We start from the raw sequence: 23,215 nt of genomic DNA on the forward strand, positions 1-23,215 counted from the left end.
AACCTATTCTTCCCTGAACATCTCTCCAGGCCTCAGGGGAGGGAGAGACCCAGCCCAGAAGAGGCCTCCAGGACCCCACCTCTTGCAATGCAGGTGCCATCACTCCTGCCACAGCCTCCTCCTGCCTAACACTAAGTCTGGTTTGTAATTAAATAGTGATGTGTAATTAGTTATGTGCTTTGCCTTCCCTGCTGGACTGGAAACTTTAAGAGCTCAGAGGCTATGTCTGGTTCTTGGTCATCACCAAAATCCTAGGGCCTGATTGATCAGGGAAAATAAATATTTGTTGAACACAAGAATAAATGATATTTGGACAAGGAAACCAGCTAGAAACCTGGATCAGTCTTTGTGATGCTGGGCAGTTGACCTCTCTGACACTCAGTTTCCTCTTCTGTAAAGTGGGTGTAATTCATTCTTTGAGCAAGTCTCTACTAAGAACCTATGTATCAGGCTCTGGGACACGGTGGAAACAGGACTGAGAAAAGCCTTGCTTCCGTGGAACTTACGGAAAGGCAGACAATAAAGGCATAAACAAGATGACTATACTAAGAAAAAAACGGATGATGAGGTTGTAGGGTCATTCTAGATAGAATAGTCACAGAATGTGTCTCTGAGGTGACTTTTAAGTCCTTCCTCAAAGCCCGTATTGATTTATTTTTTATCCAATAACTCATTTTTGTAGAAATTCATTGTAAAACCAAATTTTTTGGCTACTGGGGGCGTAGAATTTGTAACTGGATCCCGCCTTCTAGGCGGAGTCCCACCGGCACGAGGAGGGATCTCATTGGTTGCGACAGACCACGCGGCTGCATTGCCCCGGCAGCCGGCGCCCCGCCCCTTGGGCACCCCAGCCGTCGATCAAGTGTCGGGCTCCGCCCCCAGTGCGCGGCTTAGTCCCTCTCTATAAAAGGAGCCGGCGGGCGATGACGAGCCTTTACGTCGGCGCGTAACGGGGGGGGTGCGTGTGAGGTCATCGCGCGGGCGGGCGGGCGGGGTCAGGCGGTTTGAACGAGACGAAGACGGAACCGGAGCCGGGTACGGGCAGCGGACGCGGTCCAGCCGAGAGCCGGTGAGCCGGCTAGCGGGCACGGGGCGGCGGCCGGGGGCGTGCGGGCGGGCCTCGGGGCGGGTAGAGCGCCGGCGGGTTCTGCGAGCGGTGCTCTGGCCGCTCCCCTCAGCGGTGGGGGAAGGGCGGGGCCGTGACCCGGCGCGCGCGGGCCAGGCTGGGGGAAGCGCGCGGGCCAGGCTGGGGGGCGCGCGCTCTCCGCTCTGCCGGGGGGGCGGGGCCTCGGGCCGGAAGTGGGGGCTGCTGCTCGGCGGCGTGGGGGCTTATGGGCTGCGGCCGAGGCGTGGAACCCGGACGGCGGAGGCAGGAGGTTCCGGGGTCGCTGTGCCGGGTAGGGGGCCTGTGTAGTTGAAGTGGGTCCTGCTGGGAGCTCTGAGGACCCCCACGGTAGGAGACGGTGCTGCCTGATTAAGAGTTCGGGTTTTGGATTCATACCTGTATTGAATTCCCTGCTGTGCGATCTTGGGCAGGTGTTTTAACCTCTCTGGGCCTCAGTTTTCTCATCCGTAAAACGGGGGACGAAGATACTACATGCAGAAAGCTCTCGTCGTGGTACATAGCAAAAAAGCAAAAAGCAGGCCAGCTCACTGGACTTCCTCCTTTCTTCATCGGTATTTGTTGAGCATCCACTAGGTGCTAGGCACTGTGCTAAGCGCTGGCCATACATCCAGGAGCAGGAGAGCAAAGACTTGCTTTCTAGGAGTCTACATTTTGGTGGGAAGACAGGAAATGAGAAAATTAATACTTGGAAAAGATAATTTTATATGCTCACTGGGAAGATAATATAACAAGGTGACATGAACAGTGCTTTTTCAGTCCCTGCTTCACAGCTGACCTGGGGTGCTGCAGGGCAGAGCTTGGCCTCTCCTCCATTTTGGGAATGAGACTCCTGAGGCCCATTGAAGGAAGGTACACCGGCCCTGCCATCCACCTCTGTAATGGGGTATCTCTAAGAGTAGTAATAATAGCTGTGTGCTAATGGGGCACTTGCTGTGTGCCAGGTGTTGTGTGGCATTATGTCATTTAATATTACGCTGTCTCTAAGAGTTATTATCTTCAGTTTACAAATTAGGGGACTGAGGCTCTGAGAGATGATTTGCTTTATGGTGTCCAGCAAGTGGCTGAATCCACATCTGTGACTTTTTTTTTTTTTTTTTTCGGTACGCGGTCCTCTCACTGTTGTGGCCTCTCCCGTTGCGGAGCACAGGCTCCGGACGCGCAGGCTCAGCGGCCACGGCTCACGGGCCCAGCCGCTCCGCGGCATGTGGGATCTTCCCAGACCAGGGCGCGAACCTGTGTCCCCTGCATCGGCAACCACTGCACCACCAGGGAGGCCCGTCTGTGATTCTTGAGTCCAGGCCCTTAACCTCTGTATTATGCTGCCTCCCTGAGGATCAGATCTAGAGGGCATGTTTTATCCAACGTGCCCTTTGCGGTGGTGTGTCAAAGTGTGTAGTGGTTTCTGGCACATAGGGAAGCTTAGGACACGCTGTGCTTTCACTCAGATTCTCATTTAATCCTCACCACCACCTTGTGAAGATATTGTTCATCTTTTACAGGTGAGCTCTTTGTGATCCGGAAAGGTGAAGTATTTACTTAGTGTCACATTGCTTTTTTTCTGGTGGCACCTTCCTCCCCCTCTTTCCATAGGGCTCAGTATGGTGCCTTGAAAGTAATAGGTGCTCATCAGCCATCAGTGAATCAAAGTGGGTTTGGGGGCCTGCTAGGAGACCTGCTGAAGGAGAAGAGATACCTGGAGAGGCAAGGGGGAGCTTTTTTCAAGGCACTTGAAACATGGATCAAGGAGCCTTTTAAGGGGGTGAGGTTTACGTGATGGTCATGGGGTCTTCCACTGAGGCCAAGCAGTGGGATCCTTGTAGAGGAAGACTGAGCTGTCACGAGCTGTAGCTGAGGCTCTGAGAATTGGGCTCTGTTTTGACTGCCTGGAAGAGCCAATTAAGTAGTTGAGTTAGTGGATGTTTACTGCACATCTACAGGGTGCCTAACCCCATGTATTTAGTGGCTGCAGAGTTTGCAGAGCACATGGGGCCAGGTATTAATGTACTGCTAATGAAAGAGTTTTGAATTATATGATGATGAAAGGCCATTAATGTTTTCTGAGGTGGGGTGTGGTCAGGAGACACACGTGGCTTAACCAGCTGCTTACACTTTATGGCAACATGACACACACATTACCCGATGTACGTATATATGAATGTCGCCAAAATAGATTACAGGTGCTCAGCCTGGGACCGTGGTGGTTTTTGTTTGGATGTGTCTCACCTTGGTACCTGATAATAGCATTTTGCGCACAGTATGCATTTCATTTACTCATTCATTTGGGGATTTTAAACAGAGGAGACACTTGGTCTGATTTTTGATTCAGAAGATTCTCCCTGGCTGCTGTGTAAAAACAGTTTGAGTTAGAGACTAATTTGATGGCTGTTGTGGTGGATGGAGATGAGAGATGGTGGTGGCAAGTCTCAGGCACTGTTTTTGGCGCTGGAGATAGGAGGATGAGTGAGACGAGGTCCCTCCCCGCCCTGGCGCTTGTTTGTTTAATACGAAATAATTTTTTGTGCATTATCTCATTTAAACCTCACCTCACCCTTTTCAGATAGGTAGCATTAACTCACAAGATAACTGAGGTGTATTGAAGTTAAGTAACTTGCCCAAGGTTATACAACTAATGAGTGACAGCCTCACGTTCAAACCCAGGCTTCAGATACTCAGCTCTTGGTATGGAGCAAATTGCCTACTGGTCCAGATCTCATCCGGGAATGATTCAGAAATGAAGAGGTAATGACAGTTGCCGAGGTTTGAATGAAGTGCTGTGGGATTAATTTCCCAGTGGAGTTAGGAACTAAATTGTATTGGCTCCTTGTATAACATGGTTTTCTCATTTGAGTTTAAGTAATAGTGTTGATAGTTTGCTTTCTGAAAAGAGTTTACACAGACACATTTTCCTCTCTCCTGCCAGCCTGAAAACAGGTAGCATTTACTGAGCCCGTTGTGTGCAAGTCAGTGTGTCAAGTGCTGCCGGGAATGGGGGAATGTGGGATGTGAGGGCACAGACCTGCCAAGTCATTTATCTCTCTAGACCGCAGTCACCTCTGTTCATAAAAAGGGGATTGGATGGGAGATCTTCATCTTCTGGCTCTCTCATTCTGTAGCTGTGTGACTCGTGAGGCGTGCAGGAGACACGTGGGAAGTCTAGCTAGTCGCTAGGTGAAGGAATGAAGTGCCACAAGAGAGCATGGTGACCCATGGTGGTTCCAAATTTGCTCTGAGTTTTTTTCCTCCTGTTGGTCATATTGATGTCACATGAAACGAGGAAAATTTAAATGTCAAGATCATCTTGAAATTTAATATTTTATAGTCATGTGTCCTCATGGTAATTGCCCAGGGATTTCATTTAGATCTGGATACACCTCCCCTTATCTCATATTGCTTGAGTCTTCCCTTCCCACTGTCTGTTCTCCACCAGTTGTCAGGGTGATCTTTTTCTTTTTTTTTCTTTTTTTTTTCTTTTTTTTGTTTTTAGCCACACTGTGCCAGCGGGATCTTAGTTCCCCGACCAGGGATCGAACCCGTGCCCCTGGCAGTGGAAGCGTGGCATCATAACCACTGGTCTGCCAGGGAAGTCCCAGGGTAATTTTTTCAAACTTAAACGAGAGTGTGATTCTACCCCACTTAAAATCCCCACAATGGATTCCTTAACAGTTAAAGAGTAAAATCTAAACTCCTCAGCACAGCCTGCAGTCCTAACAGGATCTGGCTTCTTCACTTCTTTTCCCACTTCTGTTCCTGCTATCCCTCTGCTCACTGGCCTGTAGGCACCCTTCTTCCACATCTTCGCGGGGCTGCCTCCTTCTGATTCTTAAGCTCAAACATCAACTCCGAGAGGCTTTCCCTGACCACATTCCCCTCCACCCTCATTACGTAAATGGTTGCCTGAAATGACATTTGTGTATGTGGTCAGTGTCAGACTTATACTAGAAAGTGAGCTTCCTGTGGACAGGCAACTTGTCTTTCCTGCATATCTGTTTCCCCTAGAACAGTGCTTGGTAAACATTTTCAGTTAATGTGTTTCTCTGTGCTTGTTGTTTTGAATTGGAAAGCCTGGCAGAAAGGTGAGGGGCAGATTTTCTAGGGGAGGGGAAAGAATGTGGATGATGGGGCCAGGCAGACTTGGCTGCCAATTCCTAGGGCTTCTGTGCTGCTCCTTTTTCTTTATCTGTAAAATGAGGAGAATAAAGTGAGCCTTGCAGTGAGTTGTTGGGTTAAGTGACAAGTGTCTGCTAAGCTTCTGGTGCTTAGTAGGCCCTCAGGTGCCCTGTCTTCAGGAGGCTCAGCAGGGAATTGGTACTAAGGTCTCTTCACTGTGAGGTCATTGCCAACATCTTGTAGTACTTAGGTTATTGACAAGGTTATTTACTTTTTTGATTATAAAAGTGGACATAGTCTTTAAAGAAAATTTGGAAAACTTTATAGTGGAAACTAAAGAGAAATTAATACAAAAGCCCACCATCTGAAGAAAACTGGTGTAAACATTTTGATATGTTAGTGGATAAACTTGGATTGACGTTTTCTAAGCAGAGAACATTTTTGCTTGTGCATCAGCCTCCCTTCATAAAACAGTCATTCCTTTACTTAGTGTCTTTTGTAGCTTAAAATTTTATGCCAATCCCATTAAATTTTATGCCAATCATGTTAAAACGGGGCCTGAATTTTAGGCTGGCTGATGTATTTCATTTCAGGTCATGTTTATTCATGGAATCCAGGCTTGTGGCTGGAATCCTAGTGTCTCTGGTCTGGCCTGTTGGGGAAGAAGGTGAGGCTTATAAATTGAGTGTCCCCACAGGTCTGCCCTGGTGACTCCAGGAAATGCTTGCTCCTTCTTGCTGCCCAATAACACGAGTCCTTCTCTTTTCCTCACATGTGTAGAAGATGGCAGTGAATGTGTACTCAACGTCGGTCACCAGTGATAACCTCAGTCGACATGACATGCTGGCCTGGATCAATGAGTCTCTGCAGTTGAATCTGACAAAGATTGAACAGTTGTGCTCAGGTAAGAGAAATCAGTAGGCCCCTTTTCCAGGAAAGTCTGCGGGTCCTTCAGGGATGCACAGGCCCGTATCTGATTGCAAAAGGTGCAGGTTCAGGTTCTGTGTTGGGGCTGCCCGGTTTCTTTCAGCTCTGCCCTGATTCCACTTCTGAGAGGAACTGTGATTAAAAAGAGCATGCTCTGTTCTGGTCTGTGTGTCCACTGTCTCCTGCTGTAGAGGCTCCATTCTGAGGCCTGCAGCTTAGTCCCAGCTTCTCCATCTGCACTGTTGTGCATCCAAATTTGAAGTGACTTATTTAAGGACAATAGTTACAATTGTTCTAGTTCTATATTAGTTTATCAGTGGTGTTTCTTTTTTTATTTATTTATTATTTATTTTTGGTTGCATTGGGTCTTTATTGCTGCGTGTGGGCTTTTCTCTAGTTGTGGTGAGTGGGCGCTACTCTTCGTTGCGGTGCGTGGGCTTCTCATTGCAGTGGCTTCTGTTGTTGCGGAGCACGGGGTCTAGGCGTGCAGGCTTCAGTAATTGTGGCACGTGGGCTCAGTAGTTGTGGCTCACGGGCTCTAGAACACAGGCTCAGTAGTTGTGGTGCACGGGCTTAGTTGCTCCACTGCATGTGGGATCTTCCCGGACCAGGGGTCGAACCCATGTCCCCTGCATTGGCAGGCAGGTTCTTAACCACTGTGCCACCAGGGAAGCCCCCAGTGGCGTTTCTTATTCCCAAGTAGCACAAGCCCAAACTCAGGCAAGTTTGCCATTTCAGCCACAACTTTATTGACCTACTATTTACTAAGAATCTGGCAGAGAGGTAATGATTTAAAACAAGAACAAAAACATGTTCTGTTTCTGTCTATACTAATTGTATAACCTTTAGAAAACTAGAGAGAAGAAAATAAAAAATGCCGGTGGTTTCATTTTGAGAAAGCCACTGTTTGGGTGTTTTCTGTGCACATATATATTTGTATATATTCCAGCTTTTTTTCACTTAACATTAAATTGTGGATATTCTCTAGTGTCTTTCACTGTCTTGGAAATAATTACGTTTAATGGCTGTATACTATTTCTTTCTGTAGATATGGTGGAGTTGTTTAATATCTTCCCAATTTTTGGACATTTAGGTTATTTCCAACTTTTCTTTCTTTTTTTAAAAAATAAATATTTATTTAGTTTTGGCTGAGTTGGGTCTTAGTTGCAGCACACAGCATTTTTTTTTTATTAAGTTTTGTAAACTTTCAGATGATTGTAGAAGTGTACAGGCATACCTCGTTTTTTTGTTGTTTCTGTTTTGTTTTTTTCTTAAATTTATTTACATTTATTTATTTAGCTGCGTCGAGTCTTAGTTGCAGCACGTGGGCTCCTTGCGACACACAGGCTTCTGTAGTTGCGGTGTGGGATCAGTAGTTGCGGCACATGGGCTTAGTTGCCCAGCGGCATGTGGGATCTTAGTTCTCTGAGCAGGGATCGAACCCGTGTCCCCTGCATTGGAAGGTGGATTCTTTTTGGTTTTTTTGGCTGCGTTGGGTCTTCATTGCTGCATGTGGGCTTTCACTAGTTGCGTCTAGCCGGTGCTACTCTTTGTTGTGGTGCGCGGGCTTCTTATTGTGGTGGCTTCTCTTGTTGCAGAGCACAGGCTCTAGGCGCACGGGCTTCAGTAGTTGTGGCATGTGGTCTCAGTAGTTGTGGCACATGGGCTTAGTTGCTCTGCAGCATGTGAGATCTTCCTGGACCAGGGGTTGAACCTGTGTCATTGGCAGGTGGATTCTTTTTTCTCTCTTACATAAGTTGTTTTTTTTGTGTGTGTGTGGTACGCGGGTCTCTCACTGTTGTGGCCTCTCCTGTTGCAGAGCACAGGCTCCGGACACGCAGGCTCAGCGGCCATGGCTCACGGGCCTAGCTGCTTCGTGACACGTGGGATCTTCCTGGACCGGAGCACGAACCCGTGTCCCCTGCATCGGCAGGCGGACTCTCAACCACTGCACCACCAGGGAAGCCCTGGCAGGTGGATTCTTAACCACTACGCCACCAGAGAAGTCCCTGGAAGGCGGATTCTTAACCACTGGACCACCGGGGAAGTGCCCAGGGATCTTTAGTTGTGGCATGCGAACTCTTAGTTGTGGCATGTGGGATTTCGTTCCCTGACCAGGGCTCGAACCTGGGACCCCTGAATTGGGAGCGTGGAGTCTTAGCCACTGGACCACCAGGGAAATCCCTCCCCTGTGAGATTTAATCTCAGTTTTATAGATAGTCAGAGAGGCTAGATGTGAAGTTGTACAGTGAGACAGGGTTGCCCAGGAGTCATGCTTATTAAACATCAGTTGCTTTGTTAGTCTTAGGCACTGGCTGTTAGTCTTAGATCCGTGCTGCTTTCCCCCTGCTTTCTGTTAATTTCCTCAGTTTCACTGCCACATCCCCATTTGTTGGAGGCTTTTAAAGCACTTGTTTGCCTGGTGATTAATGGGGGGGATGAGGTCATCTTAGTTTTCTTTGGAGCCAGCTTTTTCACCAGCAGTTTCTCCCTAAAAATTACTTCTTTCTATTATAAATATACTCCAAGATGTATTTCACTTAGTTAATTCAAAAATGAGATCTCTTTTCACATGTAGATAAGTTGTATATGTGCTGATCTGGCTCCAGATTTGTCTCATTCAGACAGGGAGCTGTCATGAGTAGTCAGGACTTGGCATGAAGAGACTTCAGTCTGCACTGAGCCATGTGACTTTGGACGAGCCCCATAACTTTAAAAAAAAATTATTTTATTCTTAGTTATTTATTTTTATTTCTTGGCTGCTCCGTGCAGCATGTGGGATCTTAATTCCCCAACCAGAGATTAAACCCACACCCCTTGCATTGGAAGCACGGAGTCTTAACCACTGGACCACCAGGGAAGTCCCAAGTCCCATAATGTTCTGGTTCCTCATCTATAAACTGGGGTAGTAGGATCTGGTTCACCTTTTGCACTGTTGTGAGGCTCACCTGTAAAAATAGCTCTCAGATACTGATTCTGCACCAGACCCTTGAGGTGAACCTAGATCTCTCAAGGGGCAGGACACATTCTCGTTTTACACAGGAGGAGACTGCACGGGGCACAGCTTAGACGTTATAGAGCCTGATTTTGAACCCAGGATCTTTCTGACCACACAGCCTATACTCTTTCTGCTGTATACATGCTGTGTCTTTTAAAAGAAGCATTTGGAGGAGAGTTGAACAAATGTAAATTACATATTATCAATTATAGTGATATTGTCTCATTAAAAATCTGAAGAGTTTCAACTTTGCCTGCTGCCTGCCATTTTTCTTATCCTAGATAAAGGGCTTTTCCCCAGTAGAACGTGCAGAATACTTCTTTTTTTTCTTTGAAAATTTATTTATTTTTGGCTGCATCAGGTCTTCGTTGCTGCGCTCAGCCTTTCTTGTTGCAGCGAGTGGGAGCTACTCTTCATTGCATTGAGTGGGCTTCTCATTGTAGTGGCTTCTCTTGTTGTGGAGCACGGGCTCTAGGCTTGCGGGCTTCAGTAGTTGTGGCACGTGGGCTCAGTAGTTGTGGCTCATGGGCTGTAGAGCACAGGCTCAGTAGTTGTGGTGCACGGGCTTAGTTGCTCTGTGGCATGTGGGTTCTTCCCAGACCAGGGCTCGAACCCGTGTCCCCTGCGTTGGCAGGTGGATTCTTAACCACCAGGGAAGTCCCAGTGCAGAATACTTACGCACGTGATTTGTAAACAAACTTCTGTTCACAGCTAGTTCACCTCTTGAGAGCCGTGTGGGACTTTTCTCAGAGTATGTAGAAGGTTGTGTTGTGTTTCACATTGACGTTTAGGAAATGGGGTCTCAGCTTCCAGTATGAGACCAAACAGGATGAGCCGCAGACACCGTGTCCCTGAAAAAGGTCTGCTGCCTGGGGATTGGAGTCAGAGAGAAAGTGAGGCTCCTCAGATTCTCGTGTTTACTGAGGCCCGAGGAGAATCCGAGTGACGTTTAACACTGGAGCCTGGTCCCTCCTGATCTTACCTCTGACGAGCAGGGGGTCATGCAGATCAGAATTCTCTACCAAGCCCAAGCTTTGAAAGGTAGGAATAGGTTTTTCCCTTGAGAGGGCAAAGCTCTGAGGTCGTACACTATTCATGTGCTGGCTGCCTGTGAAACGGCTGAGTTTTATCAGCATTGTGGGCTCCCTGCCTCCAACAGTGAAGTGAGCCATTGCTTAGCTCTTGTAGTGAGATAAGGTGAGGATGACTTTCAGTGATAGAGTGGCCGCTTGTTTCAGGATTCATTACATTCCATAGTCTCTCTGTTTTGGAGAGTTAGTCAAGTATTTTGAAAAGATAGTCATCAAGGAAAAAACCCTGATCACAGAGAAAGATTCTGATGGGATCGCTTGTGTCAGAAGGGGGATGCTGAAAAAAAAAGGAGTTCCCTGGTGGCCTAGTGGTTAAGATTCTAGGCTTTCACTGCCGTGGCCTGGGTTCAATCCCTGGTTGGGGAGCTGAGATCCTGCAAGCCAGGCAGTGTGGCCCCAAAGAAGGGGTGGGGGTGGGGGTGCCATTTGCTTTCCATTCCTCTCTTCCTTCGATTCCAGTCCACGATCAGGCCCCTCTGCGCTTTTCCAAGGGCCCAGCATGGTGCTCTGAACATGTCAGGTGGCCCTCACTGAATGTTCTCAGATCCCCCTTCCTTGCCTTCTCCCCTCCATCCTGGCCTCCTTCACAGTTCTGTGCTGTACAGAGTAGAAGAGGTGTTTGGATGCTCCCAGGCAAAAGCTAGGTTTCCTTTTTTCTTAGCTCGTTGTGGGGCCCTGCCAGCCCTCAAGTTGATATAAAATAGCTTGTCAGTCTTGCTCCCAGAGCTGCTCTGAGAGTGAGACCAAGAGCCTGACCAGGCCTCACCCATTTTGTTTTCTCCTCAAGTTGGCCCCCTTTTCCAGACACTCCATTTGGGGCCATAATTCCACCATTCTTCTAGTGTCGCAGGCCTGAGAATCATCTTTTTAGGCTAACTCACAAAATTCTCTGTGTCTTCTGCAGGGTCTTTTGCTGTAACCCCTTCTCAGTTGGCAGGCTGCTGCCATAGTGGCCTCCTAACAGGGCCCTACGTTCCCTGCAGGCTCCCCTCCCCCACTCTTCTTTTACTGTATCAGATAGTCTGCAGCCTTTCAAAGAGACCATTTTTTATTGTCACTTCTCTGCTCAAGGAAGTACCTCTTTAAATTATTTTGCCTAATTCTTCAAGTACCTCTTGGTGTTAATTAAAGCAAGAGACAAGAAACTTATTTCCTTCTGATTATAAGTAATTAGGTCTTCTTCATAGAAACATTAAGAAGAAAACCATAATCTGCTGTATTGTCACGAGTGATAGTTATTGTTATCTTTTAGCTGTATTTTTTCCCCCTAATTATGGTTTAATTTATTGAACTCTTACTATAGGCCAGGCACTTTCTAAAGTGCTTTACCTATATAACCTCGGTGTGGGGGGGTGGGGGGGAGGTAAGGACTGTCGTCACCATTTTATAGATAGAGAAACTGAGACAGAGAAGTTAAACAGCTTGCCCAAGGTTACTCATTTTAGCTGTACGTTCAGTATTTTCTATCATTTTAAAACATAATTGACATACTTTTTGAATAACTGAAAGTCTCAAATGGTTTAAAATTCAAAAGGAACAAAAAGATAGACAGCAAAAAGTCTCCTGTGAAAAGTAAGCCCATCTACTAGCCACCCAGTTCCCCAACCCTGAAGTAACCAGTGTTATCAGCTGGGTGGCCTCCAGAGAGAGTGTATACAAGCAGAAACATCCATCTGTCTGTGTTTTGTGTGTGTGTTCTCTTCCCCCCTTTTACACAAGTGGTAGTGTTTAATTGCACTGAACACTCTGGAGAGTGTTCCATGTCCACGTAGCAGGTGCCACTTTCCTTTCTTTTATGGCTGTGTAGTGCCATAATTTCCTTGGATCAGTCCCCTATTAATGGACATTTAGTTTGTTTCCAGTCTATTGCTATTACAGACTGTTGCAGTAAGTAACAAATACAAGCACACAATGTTGTACGGTTTTGTTTCTTGCTTTTAAAATTAAAATAGGATTATGTTTCACTTGTTAAGATGTCTCGAGGCCGACTTTTTTTTTTTTTTTTTTTTTTTTTGCTGTACGCGGGCCTCTCACTGCTGTGGCCTCTCCTGTTGCGGAGCACAGGCTCTGGACACGCAGGCTCAGTGTCCATGGCTCACGGGCCCAGCCGCTCCGCGGCATGTGGGATCCTCCCGGACCAGGGCACGAACCCGCGTCCCCTGCAACGGCAGGCAGACTCCCAACCACTGCGCCACCAGAGAAGCCCGAGGTCGACTTTTAATGTCTGCGTTAATGGCTCCTCACAGCCTTCTATTTCCAAATTTTATTCATCCTTTAAGATGACTTAAGCCTCACCTACTTCCAAAAGCCTGAACACTTTTACATTTAATAGAGTGTTTCCTTTGTGTAAAACTTTGAGGACTCTTAATCTAGAGTTTTCTGATAGGAAGGCATTTATCCTTTTTTTTTTTGTCTGGCCGTGACGGAGCATGTGGGATCTTAATTCCCTGACCAGGGATCGAACCCATGCCCCCTGCACTGGAAGTGCAGAGTCCTAACCTCTGGACCGCCAGGGAAGTCCTGAAAGGCATCTATCCTGTGTAGAATATTGACTTCAGCTTTCATCTAATTCTCCAAGGGACCCTTGACCCAAAAGGGTTGAGAGCCAGTGCACTTGAGATATTGCAAGCTTTTGGAGAAGGGGCTGCATTGTGCCCTTGTGTGTTCTGTGCTTGTAGCACAGATCCTGGCAGAATGGGGCTGCAGTCAGCGGAGACTTGGTGGTTGGTGCCATGACACAGCTGGTCCAGCCCTAAGTCTGTCTGCATTTTCCAGCCACAGATTTTACATAGACCTGTTCTCCTGCCCCAGATCATTGGGACAGCAGCCATGTAAGAGGGGTTCTCTTCTTTTTTTTTTTTTTTTTTTTAAATTTATTTATTTTTGGCTGCATTGGGTCGTTGTTGCTGTACGTGGGCTTTCTCTGGTTGTGGCGAGCGGGGGCTACTTTTCGTCGAGGTGGATGAGCTTCTCATTGCGGTGGCTTCTCTTATTGCAGAACACAGGCTCTAGGCATGCAGGCTTCAGTAGTTGTGGCATGCGGGCTTCAGTAGTTGTGGCTCGCGGGCTCTAGAGCATAGGCTCAGTAGTTGTGGTGCACGGGCTCAGTTGCTCCGAGGCATGTGGGATCTTCCCAGAGCAGGGATTGAACCCACGTCCCCTGCATTGGCAGGTGGATTGCCAAGCACTGCACCACCAAGGAAGACCTGAGGGGTCCCCTTCTTACCCTGCTTATGTTGCCAGCCTTTGTTACTAAGGCAGAGACTGGAAGGAAAGCCCCTTTTAACCTCTTCTGAAACAAGCTGAGACATCTACAGGCCAGGAGTTTTGAGCCCTTTTGTAAAAAAGCAGCTGACAGACTTCTTTGTAAAAAACATTTACCTTCTTTTTTTGTGTTTGATTATAAAATAATATTCATTGTAGTACATAATTAATATTTTAAAAATAGAATGTATTCAGTACCAGTCCCCAGAGATGGCCACTGTTCAATCATTTTTGATGTAAAAAACAATAACTTTGTATGGTTTAATCTAATACATTGTGTTTTCTTTCTATTTTATAATATTTAATTTATTTATTTTTGGCTGCATCAGGTCTTAGTTGTGGCATGTGGGATCTTCGTTGAGACATGCGGCATCTTTCCTTGCATTGCGTGGGCGTCTCTCTAGTTGTGGCATGTGGGTTTTCTTTCTAGTTGTGGCACGCGGGCTCTCTCGTTGAGGCACGCAAGCTTAGTAGTTGTGGCTAATGGGCTTAGTTGCCCCGTGGCATGTGGGATCTTAGTTCCCTGAGCAGGGATTGAACCCACGTCCCCTGCATTGGAAGGTGGATTCTTTACCATTGGACCACCAGGGAAGTCTCCACATTGTGTTTTCTTCTAGTCTTTTTTTTTCTATGCATATATATTAAGATGGATATTTTTACATATATGAAGACATTTTATAGATATGTTTTTGTATCTTGCTTTTTCTTGTAATATTAAATCTTGAGCTTCCCCCCCACAATTAAAAAAAATGTGCTTTGAATGCTTGCATAATATTCTCTTAGGTGATGGTGTGCAAATTACGTAATTGATTGCTCCTATTTTTGGACATATAGGTTGCTTCCATTTTTTTACTCTTGTAAATAAAGTTACACAAGTTTCATGTGTAAATCTTTGCTGTATTTTTTAAAAATTGGTATTACTTTATTAAATTCACTTTTTTTTTTTTTTTGCTGCACTGATGGCTTGTGGGATCTTAGTTCCCTGACCAGGGATTGAACCCAGGCCCTCGGCAGTGAAAGTGCAGAGTCCTAACCACTGGACAGCCAGGCTATAATTTCTTAAAAAATCATTTCCTTAGGTTGGCTCCCCATGTGTTTATCAGCTGTTTACATTTTTTTGTGTGAATTGTCCAGTTTTGTCTATTTTTAGTGGGGTCTCAGTGTTTTTCTTTGTTAAATCTTTTTCAGTCAGAGTGTAGCAGCATGGTATACCTCTTTCTTCCTTGATTCAGGAAATGCTTCTTTATTCCAGGGTAGGGTGTTCTAATATGGTGTATAATGACATGGAAAAGAGCAATGGACCGGAAGTCAGGATACCTGGGGTCTGGTTCTAAGCTTGGTCTCTTGCCTCTGTAGTCTTTGGCCACAGTTTTTGGTCCTCAGTTTTTACATTTATAATGGCTATAAGGATTCTTCTATCACTAAAGTAAGAACAACATTCTTCAAGCAGGTTTTTTCTGAGAAGCAGATGACTGCCGTTTTGAATGGAAAGTCCCGCAAATGGCCTGAGATTTTAGTAAATGCACATTATTTTGCTGGTTCAGAAAGAATATCTTTCAGGTGTAAAGCAGTGCTGTGGGTGTAGATGCTTAATAGATTATCTTCTGTGTGTGTGTGTTTTAAGTTGATTTGTATGCATCAGGATCCAAACCAGATCTGTACATTGCAATTGGTAAATTATGACTTAAATCTCCTTTATTTAATTTATTTATTTTTTTAAAATTTATTTATTTACTTTACTTATTCATTTTTGGCTGCGTAGAGTCTTCGTTGCTCTGAGCAGGCTTTAGCTAGTTGCGGCTAGCGGGGGCTACTTTTCGTTGCGGTGCGCGGGCTTCTCACTGCGGTGGCTTCTCTTGTTGCGGAGCACGGGCTCTAGATGCGCGGGCTTCAGTAGTTGTGGTGCCTGGGCTTCAGTAATTGTGGCTCGTGGGCTCTAGAGTGCAGGCTCAGTAGTTGTGGCGCATGGGCTTAGTTGCTCTTGCGGCATGTGGGATCTTTCCGGACCAGGGATCGAACCCGTGTCCCCTGCATTGGCAGGCGGACTCCCAACCACTGCGCCACCAGGGAAGCCCAGTGCCTCCATTTTAAGAAGCATAAATATTGCTAATTCATTGCCTGGTACATAATTCCCACAGTATATTTCTGTTGGATGAGTAAATAGCCACCTCAAGAATCAGGCTTTCACTTTCTGGTGCTCCTTTCTACTAAGCATGTCACTCTGGTCATTGAAATGCTTCTGCTTTCTTTGTATCTTTCCAAAAATAACGATAATGGCACTGTTTATGCCAGATCTGGCAGGGAACCAGTTTGGCCTGATGTAAAATAAGTTGAATATGCATATTAAGGCGGCCTCGTTCTGCAGAACACCTGTTGCTTAGTCGCTGGATTTCTTGCCTCCTTTCCTGAAAGGGCAGTAAGTGCACATGAAGCCTGCCCTGTATTAGGAGAGTGTATTTTGGTAGGCATTAGAGAAGTAACATTCCTGGAAATATTAAGTGCCAAGAGAACACTTTTGGGGGTGGTGATGGATAAAAATGGGCAAGTGGAGGAAGGAGTGAAATTGGGGAGCAAATGAGATGAAATATATGCAATGATTTCTTATAGTGGCCTTTAAGATTGAAAAAATTTAAATGGAGGAACACAAAAATGTCTTCTGTTCAACTTTGTTTATAAAATAATAGGTAAGTTTATTTAGAGATGTAAAAAGCTCAGGGAGGCAAACATCTTAGAAAAAACTTTTTTTTTAAACCTGTGTCAGAGGATGGATCTTTGAAATACAGGGGAAATCCCTCCTCCCGCTGACATTCATTTTTCTTTGTATTTGTCATTTTATTGTCATGCTGGTTTTCTTATAAAGAATAGTTTTAAAATTTCATGGGAACATTCCTCTTTTCATCATGGGGTTCCAGGTTGCAAGTGCGTTGTAGAACTTACAAGCTAAAACCACAGTCCTATTACCAATTTCGAAGTCAAGTGGTAATGAAGCTTTGGGGTTTTGTAGGTCCACTTCACAACTTTTAAAATTTAGTGGGTTAAGCAGGTTTGGGTAAATTTTCACTCTGCTGCTTTAATAGCTACTGCATTTAATGACCTAGTGTGTATTTTCTTCTGTTACTCATTCAGGGGCTGCCTATTGTCAGTTTATGGACATGCTGTTCCCTGGCTCCATTGCCTTGAAGAAAGTGAAATTCCAAGCTAAGCTAGAACACGAATACATCCAGAACTTCAAAATACTACAAGCAGGTTTTAAGAGGATGGGTGTTGACAAAGTAAGTAAACTTTATTCTTTCATTTAGGGTGTTTCTTAACTAGTGGTAATTACTAAGGATACAGATTCTGGGCCATGACTTTGGACATTTTTGTTTTTCTTTTCCCAGTTTATATGGTTATCTTTTCTCCAGTTAACAGAATTTACTGGGAGCAAAGTTTCCCTCTGCTCTCCTACCCCCGGTTCCCTTACGGTCTTCTTTCTTCATTATGAAGTTGGTAACTGTCTGAAAAATCAATCTGTAAATCTCTACCCATGATTTTTAAAAAAAATTTTATTACTGTTTAATCTCTATAAGTCTGAGGTCTAACTCGTTTAATCTCTGAATTTACTTCTGTAAAGCATACCATATGGTAGAATAAGTAGCTCTAATAGAGAAGATTCTAGAAGTACTTGATTTTTATAGTAAAGTACAAAGAAGATGGCTGGCAGGTGCTGGAATGTTCCCTTTTGCTCCCAAGGTTATTTGAAGCTACCAGAAACACAGACCACGAGGCTTCATTAGGGTAAATAGCTTTGTTTTAGTAGATAACAAATTATTGCAAAATTAAGTAGTTTCCCCCCATTAGAAGGGCTTATCCTTTAAGCCATTTGGGGGGGGGCATTTTTTTTAGTAAAGCTTGTAATCGTCCCCTGATTATCTTACTGCTGTATCTGGTTTTTATTTACTTTGAAATCAGTCTTATTTTTTAGTTTTGTCTCTGTACAATATATAAAATACACATTTGTGTTGGAAGAATATCGTTTAGTTATCAGGCATAGTTTAAACTAGGTGTAGCTTATTATATGCAGTAATTTTTCTTTTTATGGAATTTATTTTTTTGAATAAGGAAAATTTTTGAAGTATATAAGTTAGAATAGTGCAGTGATCTCCCATGTACCTCAGTGATTATCAACTCAGGGCCAATTTTGTTTCATGTATACCTCTACCCCTCCCCCTGTACTCGTGGATTATTTTGAAGTGAGTTACAGACATAACATTTTATTTGTAAATGTTTCAGTATCACACAGAGAAATTTAAAAAAAATTATTTGCTCAGATGGGTGGATATAGTTCAGATTGTAACTGGAATCCTTGAAGAGTTAAAAGATAATTAAGCTGTGGCCAGCAGTCCCACCATTTGAAGTAATACCTGATAACACAGTATTCTTGTACAATAAAAAACTTACAGGTCCTTTGAAGTATGTTTAATAGGACTGGAATTACTTGAAAAACATACCATTTTGTAGAAGTCTATCCCAGGACTGATTCCGTACATTGACCTATTTTTAAGACAGAATTTTTTTTAGCACAGTTCATCGTGGATGCCTGTGGTTAGTTTGTGCTCTGGATTTCATACCTTGTGACAGGCACCGTGGCCGTGCAAGTTCCATGGGAGCTTTACTCTTTACAGTGGAATGACATATCTTAGGATGTGTTTGGATGTGTATATGTGACTTAATGTATGATACTTGTTTCTTTTGCATTTCTGATTTCTTTTGATGGACTTGGAGGGGGACTGGCTGTTGTTAAGTTCTCTGTGGAAGGCAAATTGAATGAAACTTGCTCTACAAACTTCCAGGGGCTTACTTAGCACTTAGTTCTTGCCTCTAAAATATTTTTTTCTCCTTTGGCAGAGCTTTATACTGATTTGATGGACATGTTTGATGCTTGACAGAAGCTTCTTCTTGCTTTGGGCTAAATAGTCTTTTGTTTCTCTGCAGATAATTCCTGTGGACAAATTAGTAAAAGGAAAGTTTCAGGACAATTTTGAATTCGTTCAGTGGTTCAAGAAGTTTTTTGATGCAAACTATGATGGGAAAGACTATGACCCTGTAGCTGCCAGACAAGGTCAAGAAACTGCAGTGGCCCCTTCCCTTGTTGCTCCAGCTCTGAACAAACCGAAGAAACCTCTCAGCTCTAGCAGTGCAGGTAAAACAAACGAACAAACAAACCAAAAAAACCCCAAAAACCCCCACACAAAAAATACCATTTCCAAATACATTCATTCTTATAGTCAGAAGGGTTTGGGTAGCCGTAGGCTTAGGGAGCTTAAAGAGCATGAGCCCAGCCACATGGCCGAGGCATGGATTGTGGCATCAGGGCCCTGTGTTTGTTCTTAGATCTCTGGAGTCCTGTGTAATCACTTCACCTCTACCCTGCTGTTTCCTCCTCTGTAAAAGGGGAATTTCAGTACTTGCCCCTAGAGGGCTGTTCTTGAGGCCTGAATGAGTTACTGTATCGATTTGGCCAACACATTTTAGTTGGAATAGACGTCCCTCAGGTTAGCTCATGTAAAAGAGGTTCATTTGAACACAAGGGCATTTCATCTTAGAGCCCTCAGATGGGAAGTTGCAACCATACCTGAACTCCCAGGAACTGAAGGAGCTTTCTAGGTCTCTTGGGGACTGCTCTTGGCTCTGTGTCATTGTTCTGTCTGCAGACCAGCTTCCTGTGCTTACTCACGCCTTCCCTGCCGTCCCTAGAGTGCTAAGTTCTGTGCTGCCAGCAGAATCTAGGAGTCAGGGGGAGGCTGTTTTTAGACACTTTCTTTAAAAGTCTTGTCCTGGTAGGTTTCCCCAAATTGTTTGCAGTAGTTCACTCACAGAACATATACTTTGGGGCAGGATGGATGTTCTGCAGATGCTAACTCCTCCTCAGAATGTGGCACGAACGTTAGTTAAAGTCGTGTAGTACCTTGAGAGAGGCTGATCCGTCTGGTAGGTAGAGAGGGACATTGAGTACTTTGTAATTTTGATAGCTTTATTGGGCTCTGATTCACTTACCATACAATTCACCCATTTAAAGTATACAATTGAATGGTTTTTAGTACATTCATAGGTGTGTTCTACTATTGCCATAATCAGTTTTAGAACATTTTCATTACCCCCCAGAAGAAACCTCATGTGTGCTTAATAGCAGTCACTTCCCATTTTCCCCCAACTCTCCTCCCTCCCTGCCAATCCTAGGCAACTACTAATCCACTCTCTGTCTATGGATTTACTTATTCTGAACATTTCTGAGTGGGATTATAGAATACATAGTCTTTTGTGTCTGGCTTCTTTCATTTAGCATAATGTTTTCAAGGTTCATCCGTATTGTATCATATATCAGTACTCCATTCCTTTTTATGGCTAAATAACATTCTATTGTATGGTTGTAGCATATTTTATTTATTCATCAGTTGATGGTGATTTGAGTTCTTTTCAGTTTTTAGCTTTTACGAACAATGCTGCTATGACCATTCATATACAAGTTTCTGTGTGGGCGTATGTTTTCTCTTGGGGTATATATCCAAGAGTATATACTCTTTTTTTTAAAAAAAATTTTTTTAACGTCTTTATTGGAGTATAATTGCTTTACAATGGTATGTTTCTGCTTTATAACAAAGTGAATCAGCTATAAATATAGATATATCCCCATATCTCCTCCCTTCCTATCCCACCTCTCTAGGTGGTCACAAAGCACCGAGCTGATCTCCCTGTGCTATGCGGTTGCATCCCACTAGCTATCTATTTCACATTTGGTAGTATGTTTAAGTCCATGCCACTGTCCCACTTCGTCCCAGCTTATCCTTCCCCCTCCCCGTGTCTTCAAGTCCATTCTCTACGTCTGTGTTTTTTCTCCTGTCCTGCCCCTAGGTTCTTCAGAACCATTTTTTTTTCTTTAGATTCCATATATATGTGTTAGCATACAGCATTTGTTTTTCTCTTTCTGACTTCACTCTGTAGGACAGACTCTAGGTCCATCCACCTCACTACAAATAACTCAATATCGTTTCTTTTTATGGCTGAGTAATATTCCATTGTATATTTGTGCCACATCTTCTTTATCCATTCATCTGTCAGTGGACACTTAGGTTGCTTCCATGTCCTGGCTATTGTAAATAGAGCTGCAATGAACATTGTGGTACGTGACTTTTTTTTTTTGCGGTACATGGGCCTCTCGCTGTTGTGGACTCTCCCGTTGTGGAGCACAGGCTCCAGACGTGCAGGCTCAGTGGCCATGGCTCACGGGCCTAGCCGCTCCATGGCATGTGGGATCTTCCTGGACCGGGGCACAAACCTGTGTCCCATGCATTGGCAGGCGGACTCTCAACCACTGTGCCACCAGGGAAGCCTCATGACTCTTTTTAAATTATGGTTTTCTCAGTGTATATGCCCAGTAGTGGGATTGCTGGGTCATATGGTAGTTCTGTTTTTAGTTTTTTAAGGAACATCCATACTGTTCTCCATAGTGGCTGTATCATTTTACACTCCCAGCAACAGTGCAAGATTCCCTTTTCTCCACACCCTCTCCAGCATTTATTGTTTGTAGATATTCTGATGATGGCCATTCTGACTGGTGTGAGGTGATATCTCATTGTAGTTTTGATTTGCATTTCTCTAATGATGTTGAGCATTCTTTCATTTGTTTGTTGTCAATCTGTATCTCTTCTTTGGAGAAATGTCTGTTTAGGTCTTCTGCCCATTTTTGGATTGGGTTGTTTGTTTTTTTGATACTGAGCTGCATGAGCTGCTTGTAAATTTTGGAGATTAATCCTTTGTCAGTTGCTTCATTTGCAAATATTTTCTCCCATTCTGAGGGTTGTCTCCAAGAATATATACTCTTGGAGCAGAATTCTTGGGTCATATGGTAACTCTGTGTTTAACCTTTGACAGAACTACCTGACAGTTTTCCAAAGTGACTGAATCATTTTATTTTCCCATCAGCAGAGTATATGAGGGTTCAGATTTCTCCAAATATTGAGTACTTTTATTCTTTAGCTTCTTAGAATGGGGAACTGCATAGATAACCCTGTGCATTTCATGTTTCAGATGCTGCTAACAGGCATGTGGAGACTTGCATTAAGTATTTAGTCTTCAGGTTAAGCATGTGCTAGAGATCCTCCAGCGGAAATGCCTGTTACTGTGGGTGAAAGGCCTGATGGTTATTGAACAGTTTGGGATGTCAGGAAAATGAGATATTTTTAAGCCTGGCATAATGTACAAGCTTTACAAAATACTTGCTGAATGAATAAAATCAGGAATGATAAATTTACCTTGCGGTAGCCCATTCTTGATTATTCTTAATTATTTTAACTTGGAGATAGATTGGCTCCTTGTCGCTTTTTCCTCGTCTTTGTCTGCTTTGGCCATTCATACTGAGAGAGATCTTTAAGTACTAGTCAGTGTGCTGCTTTTCTCTCCTAACCCTTCTAAACACCTTTCAAAAGGGAAGCAGGATGGGGTTTTGAAGTCATTAGTGGTCAAAGCAGGCTCTACCCCCTCATCTTCCCAATCCAAGGAGCCTGAGGTTCTGAGTTAGGAGGCACCTTACTTTCCAGATGGGGAATTGTGGGCACCCCACGACAGCTGGGATTGTGAGCTCCTGGTCTGAAGTTTTCCTTTGCTTCATAAAGCTGCCCTGTCTGTGGATGTGGTTGGAGCTGGGTTAAGGTAGATCATCTGTATGTACCAGGATGACTTTGCCTCTTTCAGATGATAGTCCTGTCCACCCCAGCGGAAAAAAGGCCATGCCAAAGGACTTATTCCCAGCACGAAAGATCGTGGCTAAAATTGGTACTTAAATGTGCTGCCAGGATGAAAAACCACTTTGGGCAAACATGGGGTGCAGTCTTGCATGCTGGGCTCTCTCTGTTGGGTCTCCTCACTGCATAGCTGTGGAGGGCAGTTGGTCACAGCCTCCTTTTGTTGTCTGGTGGGTTCTTTTTTGTCTTGAAATTTCTCCTCTTAAAAAAAAAAAACAACTCTGCTCCTCTTAGCTCCACAGAGGCCCATTGCAACACACAGAACTACTGCAACCCCTAAGGCTGGCCCGGGCGTGGTGCGGAAGAATCCTGGTGTGGGGAACGGGGATGACGAAGCAGCCGAATTGATGCAGCAGGTAGGCACCTCTTGTGTCCAAGACAGGAGCCACCTTGGGGGAAAGGTGCTTGCTGCCCTGACCAGGGAGGCTTGTCCGTGTTCTTGTGGGAAGACCTGCCTTGTGTGCATACCAAAGCAGTCTTCATGACACGTGTGAGCACTTTGGAGCTGGTGGGCACTGCGAGCCTGGAGGTGATGATGGAAGAGAGAGGGACCCGGCATTTTTGAGCGCTGTTACATCTATTTCTGTTAGAAACCCATGTCTGTTTGGAAACCTGCCCATACGGTGGAACCCTGTTGAAAGTCTTTGGAACGCTGTCAGGGTTCTGTGGGATTCGGAGAATGTCTCCTGAATTTTGGCTCTGACAAAAGATAGATTTCCCTTCTAAATGATAATTTAAAAAAAGATTCCGCAGTCTCTCTGCTGAAATCCTGGGCCACTAGAGTATCAAGTTGAGAGTGGAACTGGTATGCAAAGCCTATTGCTTTTCTGTTCTTAATAGGTCGATGATTTGAAACGTCTTCAGGATTAAATATCCTGAAGGTACTTGGGAGAGGTCTCTGTAGATCAGAACAAATTTTAGA

At 44.6% G+C, this 23,215-nt stretch overlaps 1 protein-coding gene across 1 annotated transcript in view; it reads left to right on the forward strand.

Moving 5' to 3' along the window:
• Positions 1-1,001: 1,001 nt before the first annotated feature.
• The window catches only part of MAPRE1 (microtubule associated protein RP/EB family member 1), a 29,769-nt gene continuing 7,555 nt past the window's right edge, over positions 1,002-23,215 (forward strand). Inside the window, exons 1-5 of the mRNA XM_065892007.1 lie at positions 1,002-1,069; positions 6,014-6,137; positions 16,640-16,785; positions 18,488-18,695; positions 22,528-22,649. Coding sequence (XP_065748079.1) covers positions 6,017-6,137; positions 16,640-16,785; positions 18,488-18,695; positions 22,528-22,649 — 597 coding nt within the window. The 5' untranslated portion in view covers positions 1,002-1,069; positions 6,014-6,016. The remainder of the gene's footprint in view (positions 1,070-6,013; positions 6,138-16,639; positions 16,786-18,487; positions 18,696-22,527; positions 22,650-23,215) is intronic.

This window comes from Phocoena phocoena, chromosome 15, assembly GCF_963924675.1.
Source record: "Phocoena phocoena chromosome 15, mPhoPho1.1, whole genome shotgun sequence".
Lineage (NCBI taxonomy): Eukaryota > Metazoa > Chordata > Mammalia > Artiodactyla > Phocoenidae > Phocoena > Phocoena phocoena.